The 16803-nt window shown below is 34.7% G+C and overlaps 1 protein-coding gene across 1 annotated transcript in view; it reads left to right on the top strand.

Moving 5' to 3' along the window:
* Positions 1–16803, top strand: part of LOC130236936 (CLIP-associating protein 1) — a 108718-nt gene that overhangs the window by 52757 nt on the left and 39158 nt on the right. Inside the window, exons 13-19 of the mRNA XM_056467692.1 lie at positions 1849–1984; positions 2530–2600; positions 7835–7894; positions 8193–8270; positions 8637–8804; positions 10419–10465; positions 10683–10865. Of these exons, the coding sequence (XP_056323667.1) occupies positions 1849–1984; positions 2530–2600; positions 7835–7894; positions 8193–8270; positions 8637–8804; positions 10419–10465; positions 10683–10865 (743 nt within the window). The remainder of the gene's footprint in view (positions 1–1848; positions 1985–2529; positions 2601–7834; positions 7895–8192; positions 8271–8636; positions 8805–10418; positions 10466–10682; positions 10866–16803) is intronic.

Genomic DNA, 16803 nt, shown 5'->3' with positions numbered 1-16803 from the left:
ATTGCTATATATGTATAAATATATAAAAATGATATCTATATATCTATATATCTATATATCTATATATATATATATATATATATATATATATATATATATTTATATATATATATATATATATATTTATATTTATATTTATATTTATACATATATGGTTCTTGAATTTGATTGGCTGATAGTGTGATATTCTGCTAGTAACAACACTCAACCAGCCTCTTCACCCTTGTGTATTACTCCGCCCACAGACAGCAACAAGCAGAGGACACTCTACAGTTTGACAAAAGTTGCTGCTTTTGGGCAACGTAATATACTTTTGAGGCTTTTTTTAGTCGAGAATGTAGTTGTTTATAAGGAGAGTGCCTATTTTTAAATATTTATAATTTCTGAGAGACAACACATCTGTCTTTGAGCAAAGACGGTTGACGATGTTCGTGGCGACAGAGACCGCATAATAAGCCCTAAGAGAAATCCAGCGTAATTTCAAACTACAGCTGATCAAATCAGTATTAAACAGGTAAATGACTTTCTAAGTTGATCTCTCTCCTTTGTATGTTGTCGTGCTGTATTTATACCATAGTAATATTGTGATCTCCCGATTGCAACAGAGAAACACTGGGAGATATCTCTGTAGACTGATGGCATTTCATGCCGTTCAGCCTTATAATCTTAAAATGTGAGCAAAATCAGCAGTTTTGTCATCACTTTAGACATTACGCTAGAGAATCACTCAAACACTAGCTCTACAGTGATGTGTGTGAATTAGCAACAGTTTTTGCTGTTCTGTCGGCTGCAGTTGTGAATGAATGGCGGAAGAAAGTAGTTCCTCTTACAAAAGAGTTTTGAGACTCTCCGTGTTTGATTTTCTTTTTTATATACTCGATTATGCTGTCGAACTGTTGTATAAATGCAATATCACACGAGTAGCAGTGCGATGTCGCTGTATATCATCACTGGTGGGAGACTAAGGTCAACGCACGCCTCCCACCAGTGCCGATATACAGCCACATCTCACTATTATTGCTGATGTATTTCAGCATTTGAAATCGACATTTTCAGTATTGCAATAATTATATATATATATATATCAATTAGTGTTTCTTGCATAAATTAAAGATTTAATGACATTTTAATTATTGTGTATTATTTATATTATTAGCCGTCTGGTTTCAAGCTAGTCTTTTGCTATGTTCTAATTTATAAGTGTAAATATTAGCAGAAATATTGGCTAATATATTGAGCATTTCAATTAGATGTATTCTGGAGTATTACATTAAAAAATAAATAACATAAGTTTGTTGGGTCTTGACACTACAGTATATTCATTCAATCATTTTCCTTCAGCTTAGTCCCTTTATTCATCAGGGGTCGCCACAGTGGAATGAACCGCCAACTTATTCTGCATATGTTTTACGCAGCGAAAGCCCTTCCAGCTGCAATCCAGTACTGGGAAACACCCATACACACTCATTCACACACACACACTCATACACTACGGCCAATTTAGTTCATCAATTCCCCAATAGCGCATGTGTTTGGACTGTGGGGGAAACTGGAGCACCCGGAGGAAACCCACACTAACATGGGGAGAACATGCAAACTCCACACAGAAATGCCAACTGACCCAGCCGGGACTCGAACCAGCGACCTTCTGGCTGTGAGGCCACAGTGCTAACCACTGAGCCACCGTGCCGCCCTTCTGGAATATTACATTAAAAAATAAATAAAATTAGTTTGTTAATACTACAGTAAAAGTATTAATAAAAAGTCTTGGAAGCAGCATAGTCTCAAAATGCTCCACTCATAGACAGCTCAAAGTAAGTGTGTGTGTGTGTGTTGTGTGTCCTACAGGCATCTGTCGTCTGTGCTGGGCAGTAAGTTTGATCACGGAGCTGAAAACATCATGCCGGCGTTACTGAACCTGCTGCCGAACAGTGCTAAAGTCATGGCCACATCCGGCAGTGCTGCCATACGCCTCATCATTCTGGTACACACACACACATACACACATATATAGAGATACACATACACTCACAAACACACACACACACACATATTTAAATACAAACTCTCATACACATCCACACAGACACATATATACACACTCTCACACACATACACATGCACAGAGAAGCACGCACGCACACACACTCACTCACAAACACACACACTTTTTTAATCTAGTGTGGAGTTATTCATCATGGCTGATCACGGAGTACAGAGAATCCTTCATTCTGCTGTAACACACACACACACACACGTGCATCGGGAAAGCAGAATAACTGAAAGTGAAGCATTCTGGGATGTGTGTTAAACTGCTGTGATGTTCACCAGAGCTGCAGGAAACACGTGCAGACAGAAACACACACTGATCGATCATATTGATTATGCTGGACACTCTCTATCACACAACACGCCTGACTGGACACACACACACACCTACACACACAGCACATCAACAGACCATCAGTGTGTATGTGTGTGTGTGTGTGTGTGTGTCGTTTGCTAGTAAATCTCTTGTTTCTCCTTCAGCACACTCATTATCCTCGTCTGATTCCCATCATGACCAGCACCTGCACATCTAAATCAGTGGCTGTCAGAAGGTGAGAACAAACACACACACATCAACACGTGAACAGATGAACACATGAACAGATGAACACATGAACAGATGAACACATGAACACGTGAACAGATGAACACGTGAACAACTGAACATGTGAACACATGCACACATGAACGTTAAGCGATGAACTCATGCACACATGTACAGATGAACACTTAAATGGATGAACACGTGAACAGATGAACACGTGAAAACATGCACACATGAACGTGAACAGATGAACTCATGCACACATGAACAGATAACCATGTGAACAGATGAACATGTGAACACATGAACAGATGATCAAACAAACAGATGAACACGTAAACAGATGATCACGTGAACAGATGATCACGTGAACAGATTAAACACATGAACATATAAATATGGCGTCCGGAATGGGTCAATAACCTGACGCTGCAACGTGCACTCGTCTCACTGAACGTGACGTCAGCGTCTGCCGAACGTGACGTCAGCGTCTGCCGAACGTGACGTCTGCGTCTGCCGAAAGTGACGTCTGCGTCTGCCACTTTAATGTTCCGCTGCCTGAACGTGACGTCTGCGTGTCGTCTGCCACTTTACTGTTCCGCTGCTTATTCCAGCTTTATTTTACCTATTAGTTCTCTATTATTGTTTTCACTTAAATCCTCAGTTATGTTTAATTTGCAATTGAGTTATTTTTACCATTTTTATTCACAGCTTTTTATTTCAACTGGTATATATTTATAAATATTTATACAAATGATATAAACATTTTGGTATGCCATAATTAAATGTCAATTTAAATAACATAAACAATATTCGTACAGTTATAATTTTATGTAGTTGTACAGTTTCTCAAGTTTTGACTGACAGGTGTTCTGACATAATTATACAAAAAAAATTACACCTCAAAAGTCAAGAGCATGCTCACTTTATTATTATTATTATTATTATTATTATTATTATTATTATTATTATTATTTTGTACTTTTATAGCCTAAATGTTTTTGCAGGTACATACAAACTTTGTATTAACAGGTACAGAAAACATGGAAGGGAATCGACATTTTAGAGTCAAGGTTTCTCTTAATTCTCCCATATCATCACATATTAAGTGTGTTTAGCACCTGCAGGAAAAGCAGAAAATCAGCCCCTGATGTACTGACAAAGGCCCCTGATCTTTTGGAATGTGTTGCACTTAAATATGTTGTATCACATTTATTTTATCTAAGTAACGTTACTGAAAATTACCACATACATCACAAACATTCCGCGTTTGTGTCGGGTAATTAAATCGTCAGCTGTTCAGCAGTACCTGTTTCTACCGGCAGGTGGGAGTGGCACTGTTGTCACATGGTTTTAAAAAACTCCGCTACTGCACTTCATTTATTCATTGTTTTAAGGAGCTAAAGTTGATGAGGTAATAATATTTTTTTTCTCTTTTGCGAAAGTGAATAGTTCTAACTACTGATGAAGCTTAATATTTGTTTCCACAGTATAAAATGTGTGTAGTTTTGTTGAAATAAAATAACTGTAATCGATCATACCAATGTAAATACATGCGAATTAGTCAGTAAAATCTAAATTGTACTAGCTTTCTAGATATGCAGTAGATATCTAGGCATAGTTATCGAGATATGATATGGCCAGTCACTTCTGTTTCTGTAATTAAATCACAGTGAATTAATAGATCTAGCTTATTATTTTTATAGCTACATTCTACTGTAACATGCTATGTCAGTTAGCAGGGGATTATAAATCGACTTTCTTATTAAAATACCTAAAATGGCTGTAAGAACACATATAGTTGAACTCAGAATTATTAGCCCCCCCCTTACCCCTAATTTTTTCCCCTAATTTCTGTTTAACGGAGATTTTTTTCAACACATTTCTAAACATAATGGTTTCAATAACTAATTTCTAATAACTGAATCATTTTATCTTTACCATTATAACTGTAAGTCATATTTGACTAGACATTTTTAAGACTATACAGCTTAAAGTGACATTTACAGGCTTTAAATGCAGGGTAGGTAGGCAAGTTATTGAATAGTGATGGTTTGTTGTGTAGACTATCGGAAAAAAAAATAGCTTGAAGGGGCTAATCATTTTGACTTAAAAATGTTTTTTTTAAAAATGCAAAATTGCTTTTATTCTTGCTGAAATAAAACAAATGAGACTTTCTCCAGAAGAAAAGAATATTATCAGACATACTGTGGAAATTTCCTTGCTCTGTTAAACATCATTTGGGAAATATTTAAAAAAGAAAAGAAAATTCAAAGGGGGATAATAATTCTGTATAAAACATTCATTGTCGCAGTCAAATGTGTAAATGATCAAAGTTTTGTCATGTTTATTCAGATCTTATTTTTATTCAACTACAGCAATAGCTGATGCCTTCATCCATATTAGGGATTTCCTGGACTGTTCATCTTCTTTGTGAGGCATATATAATTTCTGCTCAAGTATGAATGAAAAGGGCAATAAATGTATTTAAAGTGCTACAATGCCCACATCAACCATTTTGAGGAAAACTGGAAAAAAAATCCCTCTAAAGTAATTTGTAGTAAACATATTTTTAGCATATAGATCTTTATTGTAATTTTTTTGTACTATTTTTTATAAAGTTGTTATTATATCAAAAAGAGTAGCCTATTGAGTATCAATATTTTGCATGGTATTGAATTAAAATATTCCAGTATCTTGACAACACACCTAAGGTAATCACTCTGTCCAACATGTTTGTAGCTTTGTATCACATTGCATAACAACTCACTCTAGAAAATAAATCATATTTTCAGTTTTGAAGACATGCAGAAAATTACATTTACAATCACAACACAGGGCACATCCAAACAATACAAATAATAATTATACTCACAACAATAATAGAAACTTAGCAACAACAAAAAATAGCAAAAATCACAAATGTGATATTGAGTTTATCCAACAGTTAAATAAACATGAAGTTAATATTCTCAGACAACATATTGGCTATTTTTGTTCTATTTATCAAAAAAAAAAATATTTTTTTTAGCAAACTGCAAACACAGCCACGGCGCTGTTTTGCCTCTAAGCAATATGACATTGTTTCGTGTTGAATTATCAACAGTGTAAATGAGCAATGATTCAATTAATAGTGACATTCTGCCACCTACTGGCGATTTTACTTTAACATTTTAAGCACATTTTCACACACACACACAAAAAAATAAATAATAATAATAAAAAATAATAATTTTATATATATATATATATATATATATATATATATATATATATATATATATATATATATATATATATATATATATTTCAAATAACAGTAGGCTAACGTTTTAGGATTATACACTGTTTTGGTTATTTATTTTTTATTAAATGGTCGGGGTTAATAGAAAATATTATTACAATTTAAAATAATTATTTTCTAGTTTAATATACTTTGTTTATTTATGTGATGCAAAGTTTAATTTTTAACGTTTTTATGTCGCCTGATAATTCAATGGATTAACGTTGTGCTATTAAATAAGTTTTTCAATGATTTTTACAGGATTGATTGATTTAAATGCTGGCAAATTATTATCAAAAAAATAAATACTATCAACATAACATTATTGCTGAATAAAATATTAATTTTCTTTCTAAAAAGAAAGAAAAAAAAGAATAAAATAAGTTGTTTTTTTTCTTCAAAGAATCCTATTCCGTTTTAAACGTAAAATGAAGACAGGTGCTTTAAAAATAACACAATAATGGTTAACGTAATTTTCTATTTTTCTAATATTTTTACAGCAAAGGTATCAGATCTAACAGGCGATTGCGATCGATGAGTTGATCATCACTGATATGCTGTAGGCTACATTAAACATGTAAAAAAATAAAACACAATAAGACTCAAATGTAAAACGAATTTAAAAAGGATTTTATAAAACTAAATGACATGATTATACTAATAAACAACCTAAACTTTACTTCCGGAGACATTTGTTATTTATCTTATACATTTTTTAGACGTTTTTATGCTATCTTGAAAACAAATATCATTATTAATATATTTATGTTTAATTTGCAGAACATTATTGTATATTGTATAAGTTAGCCGGCAAAAAGCTAACAGCCGCACTAAAAACTGCTCAAAAATATATATTTAAAAAAAAAAAGGTAGACGCAGACGTCATGTAACAAGTCAGACGCTGATGTCACGTCCATTGAGAGGAGTGTATGAAGGGCAAGAAAATTGTGCACTGGCTCACACACTGCACTGAGCCGTGTGAGCAGCGTGTTATGATACGTGTTAGCGAAAAAATAAATAAATAACTTCACTGCTACACGTGAATCACGCGTAACGTCTGGCTTGACACTTCACTGCCACACGTGATTTACGTGACGTCTACGTGACGTCAACGTGACGTCAACGTCACGTCTGCGTCTTAAATTGCATGGATTTAATAGCAAAAAAAAATTTTTTTAAGACGTCAGTGAGACGTTCAGTGAGACGTTCGGTGAGACGAGTGCACGTTGCAGCGTCAGGTTATTGACCCATTCCGGACGCCATATATAAACACATGAACAGATGAACACATGCACACGTGAACAGATGAACACGAACACATGCACACATGAACAAATAACCAAGTAAAAGGATGAATACGTGAACATGAACATGTGAACAGATGAACACATGCACACATGAACAGATAACCATATGAACAGATGATCACATGAACAAATGAACACATGAATGGGTGAACAGATGAACACGTGAACAAATGAACACATGAATGGGTGAACAGGTGAACAAATGAACACATGAACCCATGAACAGATGAACACATGAACATGTGATCAGATGAACACATGAACCAATAAACACATGAACTGATGAACACATGAACAGATGAACACATGAAGAGATGGAACACATGAAACACTTGAACAGATAAACATATGATCAGATGAACACATGAACGTGAACACATGAATAGATGAACACGTGAACAGATGAACATGTGATCAGATGAACACATGAAGAGATGGAACACATGAAACACTTGAACAGATAAACATATGATCAGATGAACACATGAACGTGAACACATGAATAGATGAACACATGAACAGATGAACATGTGAACAGATGAACACGTGAACAGATAAACAAATGCCCAGATGAACATATGAACAAATGAACACATGAACAGATGAACACATGAACTGATGATGTCTGATGATCTGCTCTGTGACCCACAGACGCTGCTTTGAGTTTCTGGATCTGATGATTCAGGAGTGGCAAACTACTGCTCTGGAGAGGTGAAACACACACACACACTCACACACACACACACACACACACACACACACACACACAAACCTTTACACTCTTACATACTCTCTTTCTCACACACACACACAAACTAATGGACAGAGGCTTGTGTTTCAGATTGATTAGAGCTCATGTTCTGCTCAGCTCATGTTAAAGCTCAACTCTCTCTCCCTCTCTCTCTCTCTCTCTCTCTCTCTCTCCCTCTCTCTCTCTCTCCCTCTCTCTCTCTCTCTCTCTCCCTCTCTCTCTCTCTCTCTCTCCCCCTCTCTCTCCTCTCTCTCTCAGACATGTCTCTGTCCTGATGGAGACAATAAAGAAAGGTGTTCATGATGCTGACTCTGAGGCCCGCTCGCTCGCCAGGAAGTGAGTCCATGTGTGTGTGGAGCCTTTTGACATTTGCATGATTCTCCATTTGTTCCTCCGCATCAGAAGTGGTCATAGTTGGTAAACTCAGCCATCCTATATGCTGAAATAATGACAGACAAAGTCCAGGATGGTGTTATCAAGACTTTCAGAAAGAGGAAAACAATAGTACGAGACTGATAACGGCAGCCAGAGGAGAGAATCATGGCAGATTTACTGTCCTGCACACATACACACTGCAATACACACACCTCACGCTAGTGATCATTCGTTTTTTTGATGCAAAGATGATATAATACATGCATAAATACATATGTATGTTGATGCATTTTAGCATGTGTATGTGTGTGTGTGTGTGTTCTGCAGGTGTTATTGGGCTTTTCATGGGCACTTCAGCAGAGAGGCGGATCTGCTGTTTCAGGCTCTGGAAGCGAGTTATCAGAGAGCGCTTCAGTCTCAGCTGCAGAGTTCAGACAGCATCATCTCACTGCCACAGTCTGACCGCTCATCATCCAGCTCACAGGAGAGCCTCAGGTCACACACACACACACACACACACACACACACACACACACACACACACACACAATTGTATACATGGTTTACAGAGACATTTCATAGGCATAATATATTTTATACAGTAAAAGCCGCTTATGATATGGCCCTCCCCCTTCCCAACCCCTAAACCCAACCCTCACAGCAAACCTGAGGCAACATTTGAATATCTAAAGACTTAAAGTAGGATTTTTAAGTGGTTTGAATTAGAGGGACACGAGGTGCAACCCTTAAACCACCTTAATAGAGTACAACTAAACTCTTATACGACTTTGTGTCCCTGTAAACCATATACACTAACCGGCCACTTTATTAGGTACACCTGTCTAACAGCTTGTTAACGCAAATGTCTAATCAGCCAATCACATGGCAGCAGCTCAATGCATTTAGGCATGTAGACATGGTCAAGACGATCTGCTGCAGTTCAAAGCGAGCATCAGAATGGGGAAGAAAGGGTATTTAAGTGACTTTGAACGTGGCATGTGTGTTGGTGCCAGACGGGCTGTTCTGAGTATTTCAGAAACTGCTGATCTACTGGGATTTTCACGCACAACCATCTCTAGGGTTTACAGAGAATGGTCCGACAAAGAGGAAATATCCAGTGAGCGACAGTTCTGTGGGCGCAAATACCTTGTTGATGCCAGAGGAGAATGGCCAGATTGGTTCCAGCTGATAGAAAGGCAACAGTAACTCAAATAAGCACTCGTTACAACCGAGGTCTGCAGAAGAGCATCTCTGAACACACAACACGTCCAACCTTGAGGCGGATGGGCTACAGCAGCAGAAGACCACACCGGGTGCCACTCCTGTCAGCTAAGAACAGGAAACTGAGGCTACAATTCACACAGGCTCACCAAAACTGGACAATAGAAGATTGGAGAAACGTTGCCTGGTCTGATGAGTCTCCATTGCTGCTGCCACATTTGGATGCTTGGCTCAGAATTTGGCCTCAACACCATAAAAGCATGGATCCATCCTGCCTTGTATCAGCGGTTCAGGCTGGTGGTGGTGGTGTAATGGTGTGGGGGAGATTTTCTTGGCACACTTTGGGCTCATTAGTACCAATTGAGCATGGTGTCAACGCCACAGCCTACCTGAGTATTGTTGCTGACCATGTCCATCCCTTTATGACCACAGTGTCTCCATCTTCTGATGGCTACTTCCAGCAGGATAACGCACCATGTCATAAAGCGTGAATCATCTCAGACTGGTTTCTTGAACATGACAATGAGTTCACTGTACTCAAATGGCCTCCACAGTCACCAGAGCTCAATCCAATAGAGCACCTTTGGGATCTGGTGGAGCCGGAGATTGGCATCATGGATATGCAGCCGACAAATCTGCAGCAACTGTGTGATGCTATCATGTCAATATGGAGCAAAATCTCTGAGGAATATTTCCAGTAGCTTGTTGAATCTATGCAACGGAGGATTAAGTCAGTTCTGAAGGAAAAGGGGTCCAACTCAGTACTAGTGTACCTAATAAAGTGGCCGGCATGTGTACAGTACAGCTATCTTTATGGGAACTTTCCACAGCTGTAATGATGCTTCTACTGTACGTACTCACACACACACTGCTGTTTTCACTCCACAGCCGCCCAACGACTGCTAGAACACCCGCCGCCAGCAGCCTGAGCAGGAGTAAGAACACACACTCACACTTGTACAGCTATCTTTATGGGGACTTCCCATATCTTTGATGTTTTACTGGTTTAGCTATACCTGTGGGGACATTTGGTACACACTTTTATCTCGGATGCGATTTATCGCGATTGCTATCACTATTGATGCTTGTGTTTTCTGTTTTAATTGTGTGTTGTTGTGTGTGTTATGCTAATTGTGTGTTGTTGTGTGTCAGCTAAAGTTGTAAGTGCTGGCTCGTGCTCCTCATCTGGAAGTCTTCAGCGTTCTCGCAGTGATGTGGATGTGAACGCTGCAGTCTGTGCCAAATCCCGGATGCCCGCCGTACCCGCTGCTGTACCCACTGCTGCCCCCTTCAGCTCTGCCACTGCACTGCCGCCCGGATCCTACGCTTCACTGGGTAAAACTACAACATATCTTTACAATCGATCAAGGGTGGCTTAATGGTTAGAATTGTGGCCTCACAGCAAGAAGGTCGCTGATTGGAGTCCCGGCTGGGTTAGTTGACATTTCTGTGTGGAGTTTGCATGTTCTCCCCATGTTGGTGTGGGTTTCCTCCAGGTGCTCCGGTTTCCCCCACAGTCCAAACACATGCGCTACAGGGGAATTGATGAACTAAATTGGCCATAGTGTATGAGTGTGTGTGTGTGTGTGTGTGTGTGTGTAAGAGAGAGAATGAGTGTGTATGGGTGTTTCCTAGTACTGGGTTGCAGCTGGAAGGGTATATGCTGTGCAAAACATATAGTTGGCGATTCATTCCACTGTGGTGAATACAAAAAAATTAAGAAAACCATAAAAAATGTCAAATTTAGATCAAAATTTGCAGTTTTTATAAGATTTGCTTCATCTATTTTCCTTCATGATCAATAAAGCACATTTATTGATATTTTTTTTTGGCAATATTACAGTTTTTCATGATTGATTAAGCACAATTTTGAAATTAAGGCTCATTTTGCCAAAACACTCCACACAATTTCCACATCCACACACACAAACAGCAGAACACATCAGTTCATTGGCTAAATGAAACACTTCATCCAAAACTTTACAACACTATAACAAAACACACTTTCAACACCGTACAGAACACACACGCTTCATTCGAGATAAATCTGTTTGCTTCATTTACACACTGCTGTAATCAATCTTAAACACTCGTATCATTTCTAATACTGATATAATCTGGGTTTGATTTGTTTCAGAGGTGTTGTTATAAAGTACATGAACATACTGAATTCACCAAACAGTGATAGACTGATAGCTAAATATTGCCCTATCAAACCATACAACAATGTAAAGCGTATTTATTCAGCGTTCTGGTCATGTATATATTTCAATAGAAAAAAAAAATCTCCCCCATCCACTGTCTCCTGTTTTTTAATCTTCCTCCCTTTCATGCTTCCTCTTCCTCTTACTGCGACATTGCCTTTAATATTTATGTTTATAGCTATGCTACTGTAAACATATTTATGAAGACTAATATTTACAGCTATGCTACTGTAAACATTTATGAAGACTAATATTTACAGCTATGCTACTGTAAACACATTTATGAAGACTAATATTTACAGCTATGCTACTGTAAACATTTATGAAGACTAATATTTACAGCTATGCTACTGTAAACATTTATGAAGACTAATATTTACAGCTATGCTACTGTAAACACATTTATGAAGACTAATATTTACAGCTATGCTACTGTAAACATATTTATGAAGACTAATATTTACAGCTATGCTACTGTAAACATTTATGAAGACTAATATTTACAGCTATGCTACTGTAAACATATTTATAAAGACTAATATTTACAGCTATGCTACTGTAAACACATTTATGAAGACTAATATTTACAGCTATGCTACTGTAAACATATTTATGAAGACTAATATTTACAGCTATGCTACTGTAAACATATTTATGAAGACTAATATTTACAGCTATGCTACTGTAAACATATTTATGAAGACTAATATTTACAGCTATGCTACTGTAAACACATTTATGAAGACTAATATTTACAGCTATGCTACTGTAAACATTTATGAAGACTAATATTTACAGCTATGCTACTGTAAACATATTTATTGAAGACTAATATTTACAGCTATGCTACTGTAAACATTTATGAAGACTAATATTTACAGCTATGCTACTGTAAACATTTATGAAGACTAATATTTACAGCTATGCTACTGTAAACACATTTATGAAGACTAATATTTACAGCTATGCTACTGTAAACATTTATGAAGACTAATATTTACAGCTATGCTACTGTAAACACATTTATGAAGACTAATATTTACAGCTATGCTACTGTAAACATTTATGAAGACTAATATTTACAGCTATGCTACTGTAAACATTTATGAAGACTAATATTTACAGCTATGCTACTGTAAACACATTTATGAAGACTAATATTTACAGCTATGCTACTGTAAACATATTTATGAAGACTAATATTTACAGCTATGCTACTGTAAACATTTATGAAGACTAATATTTACAGCTATGCTACTGTAAACATATTTATAAAGACTAATATTTACAGCTATGCTACTGTAAACACATTTATGAAGACTAATATTTACAGCTATGCTACTGTAAACATATTTATGAAGACTAATATTTACAGCTATGCTACTGTAAACATATTTATGAAGACTAATATTTACAGTTATACTACTGTAAACATATTTATTGAAGACTAATATTTACAGCTATGCTACTGTAAACATTTATGAAGACTAATATTTACAGCTATGCTACTGTAAACATTTATGAAGACTAATATTTACAGCTATGCTACTGTAAACACATTTATGAAGACTAATATTTACAGCTATGCTACTGTAAACATATTTATGAAGACTAATATTTACAGCTATGCTACTGTAAACATTTATGAAGACTAATATTTACAGCTATGCTACTGTAAACATATTTATAAAGACTAATATTTACAGCTATGCTACTGTAAACACATTTATGAAGACTAATATTTACAGCTATGCTACTGTAAACATATTTATGAAGACTAATATTTACAGCTATTCTACTGTAAACATTTATGAAGACTAATATTTACAGCTATGCTACTGTAAACATTTATGAAGACTAATATTTACAGCTATGCTACTGTAAACACATTTATGAAGACTAATATTTACAGCTATGCTACTGTAAACATTTATGAAGACTAATATTTACAGCTATGCTACTGTAAACACATTTATGAAGACTAATATTTACAGCTATGCTACTGTAAACACATTTATGAAGACTAATATTTACAGCTATGCTACTGTAAACATATTTATGAAGACTAATATTTACAGCTATGCTACTGTAAACATTTATGAAGACTAATATTTACAGCTATGCTACTGTAAACATTTATGAAGACTAATATTTACAGCTATGCTACTGTAAACACATTTATGAAGACTAATATTTACAGCTATGCTACTGTAAACACATTTATGAAGACTAATATTTACAGCTATGCTACTGTAAACATATTTATGAAGACTAATATTTACAGCTATGCTACTGTAAACATATTTATGAAGACTAATATTTACAGCTATGCTACTGTAAACACATTTATGAAGACTAATAATTACAGCTATTCTACTGTAAACATTTATGAAGACTAATATTTACAGCTATGCTACTGTAAACATATTTATGAAGACTAATATTTACAGCTATGCTACTGTAAACATTTATGAAGACTAATATTTACAGCTATGCTACTGTAAACATATTTATAAAGACTAATATTTACAGCTATGCTACTGTAAACACATTTATGAAGACTAATATTTACAGCTATGCTACTGTAAACATATTTATGAAGACTAATATTTACAGCTATGCTACTGTAAACATATTTATGAAGACTAATATTTACAGTTATACTACTGTAAACATATTTATTGAAGACTAATATTTACAGCTATGCTACTGTAAACATTTATGAAGACTAATATTTACAGCTATGCTACTGTAAACATTTATGAAGACTAATATTTACAGCTATGCTACTGTAAACACATTTATGAAGACTAATATTTACAGCTATGCTACTGTAAACATATTTATGAAGACTAATATTTACAGCTATGCTACTGTAAACATTTATGAAGACTAATATTTACAGCTATGCTACTGTAAACATATTTATAAAGACTAATATTTACAGCTATGCTACTGTAAACACATTTATGAAGACTAATATTTACAGCTATGCTACTGTAAACATATTTATGAAGACTAATATTTACAGCTATGCTACTGTAAACATTTATGAAGACTAATATTTACAGCTATGCTACTGTAAACATTTATGAAGACTAATATTTACAGCTATGCTACTGTAAACACATTTATGAAGACTAATATTTACAGCTATGCTACTGTAAACATTTATGAAGACTAATATTTACAGCTATGCTACTGTAAACACATTTATGAAGACTAATATTTACAGCTATGCTACTGTAAACACATTTATGAAGACTAATATTTACAGCTATGCTACTGTAAACATATTTATGAAGACTAATATTTACAGCTATGCTACTGTAAACACATTTATGAAGACTAATATTTACAGCTATGCTACTGTAAACATATTTATGAAGACTAATATTTACAGCTATGCTACTGTAAACATTTATGAAGACTAATATTTACAGCTATGCTACTGTAAACATTTATGAAGACTAATATTTACAGCTATGCTACTGTAAACATATTTATGAAGACTAATATTTACAGCTATGCTACTGTAAACACATTTATGAAGACTAATATTTACAGCTATGCTACTGTAAACATATTTATGAAGACTAATATTTACAGCTATGCTACTGTAAACACATTTATGAAGACTAATAATTACAGCTATTCTACTGTAAACATTTATGAAGACTAATATTTACAGCTATGCTACTGTAAACATATTTATGAAGACTAATATTTACAGCTATGCTACTGTAAACACATTTATGAAGACTAATATTTACAGCTATGCTACTGTAAACATTTATGAAGACTAATATTTACAGCTATGCTACTGTAAACATTTATGAAGACTAATATTTACAGCTATGCTACTGTAAACACATTTATGAAGACTAATATTTACAGCTATGCTACTGTAAACATATTTATGAAGACTAATATTTACAGCTATGCTACTGTAAACATTTATGAAGACTAATATTTACAGCTATGCTACTGTAAACATATTTATAAAGACTAATATTTACAGCTATGCTACTGTAAACACATTTATGAAGACTAATATTTACAGCTATGCTACTGTAAACATATTTATGAAGACTAATATTTACAGCTATGCTACTGTAAACATATTTATGAAGACTAATATTTACAGTTATACTACTGTAAACATATTTATTGAAGACTAATATTTACAGCTATGCTACTGTAAACATTTATGAAGACTAATATTTACAGCTATGCTACTGTAAACATTTATGAAGACTAATATTTACAGCTATGCTACTGTAAACACATTTATGAAGACTAATATTTACAGCTATGCTACTGTAAACATATTTATGAAGACTAATATTTACAGCTATGCTACTGTAAACATTTATGAAGACTAATATTTACAGCTATGCTACTGTAAACATATTTATGAAGACTAATATTTACAGCTATGCTACTGTAAACATTTATGAAGACTAATATTTACAGCTATGCTACTGTAAACATATTTATGAAGACTAATATTTACAGCTATGCTACTGTAAACACATTTATGAAGACTAATATTTACAGCTATGCTACTGTAAACATATTTATGAAGACTAATATTTACAGCTATGCTACTGTAAACATTTATGAAGACTAATATTTACAGCTATGCTACTGTAAACATTTATGAAGACTAATATTTACAGCTATGCTACTGTAAACACATTTATGAAGACTAATATTTACAGCTATGCTACTGTAAACACATTTATGAAGACTAATATTTACAGCTATGCTACTGTAAACATATTTATGAAGACTAATATTTACAGCTATGCTACTGTAAACATTTATGAAGACTAATATTTACAGCTATGCTACTGTAAACATTTATGAAGACTAATATTTACAGCTATGCTACTGTAAACACATTTATGAAGACTAATATTTACAGCTATGCTACTGTAAACACATTTATGAAGACTAATATTTACAGCTATGCTACTGTAAACATATTTATGAAGACTAATATTTACAGCTATGCTACTGTAAACATATTTATGAAGACTAATATTTACAGCTATGCTACTGTA

Source organism: Danio aesculapii, chromosome 11 (genome assembly GCF_903798145.1).
Source record: "Danio aesculapii chromosome 11, fDanAes4.1, whole genome shotgun sequence".
NCBI classification, from domain to species: domain Eukaryota; kingdom Metazoa; phylum Chordata; class Actinopteri; order Cypriniformes; family Danionidae; genus Danio; species Danio aesculapii.
This window is presented reverse-complemented; position numbering and strand designations above follow the sequence as displayed.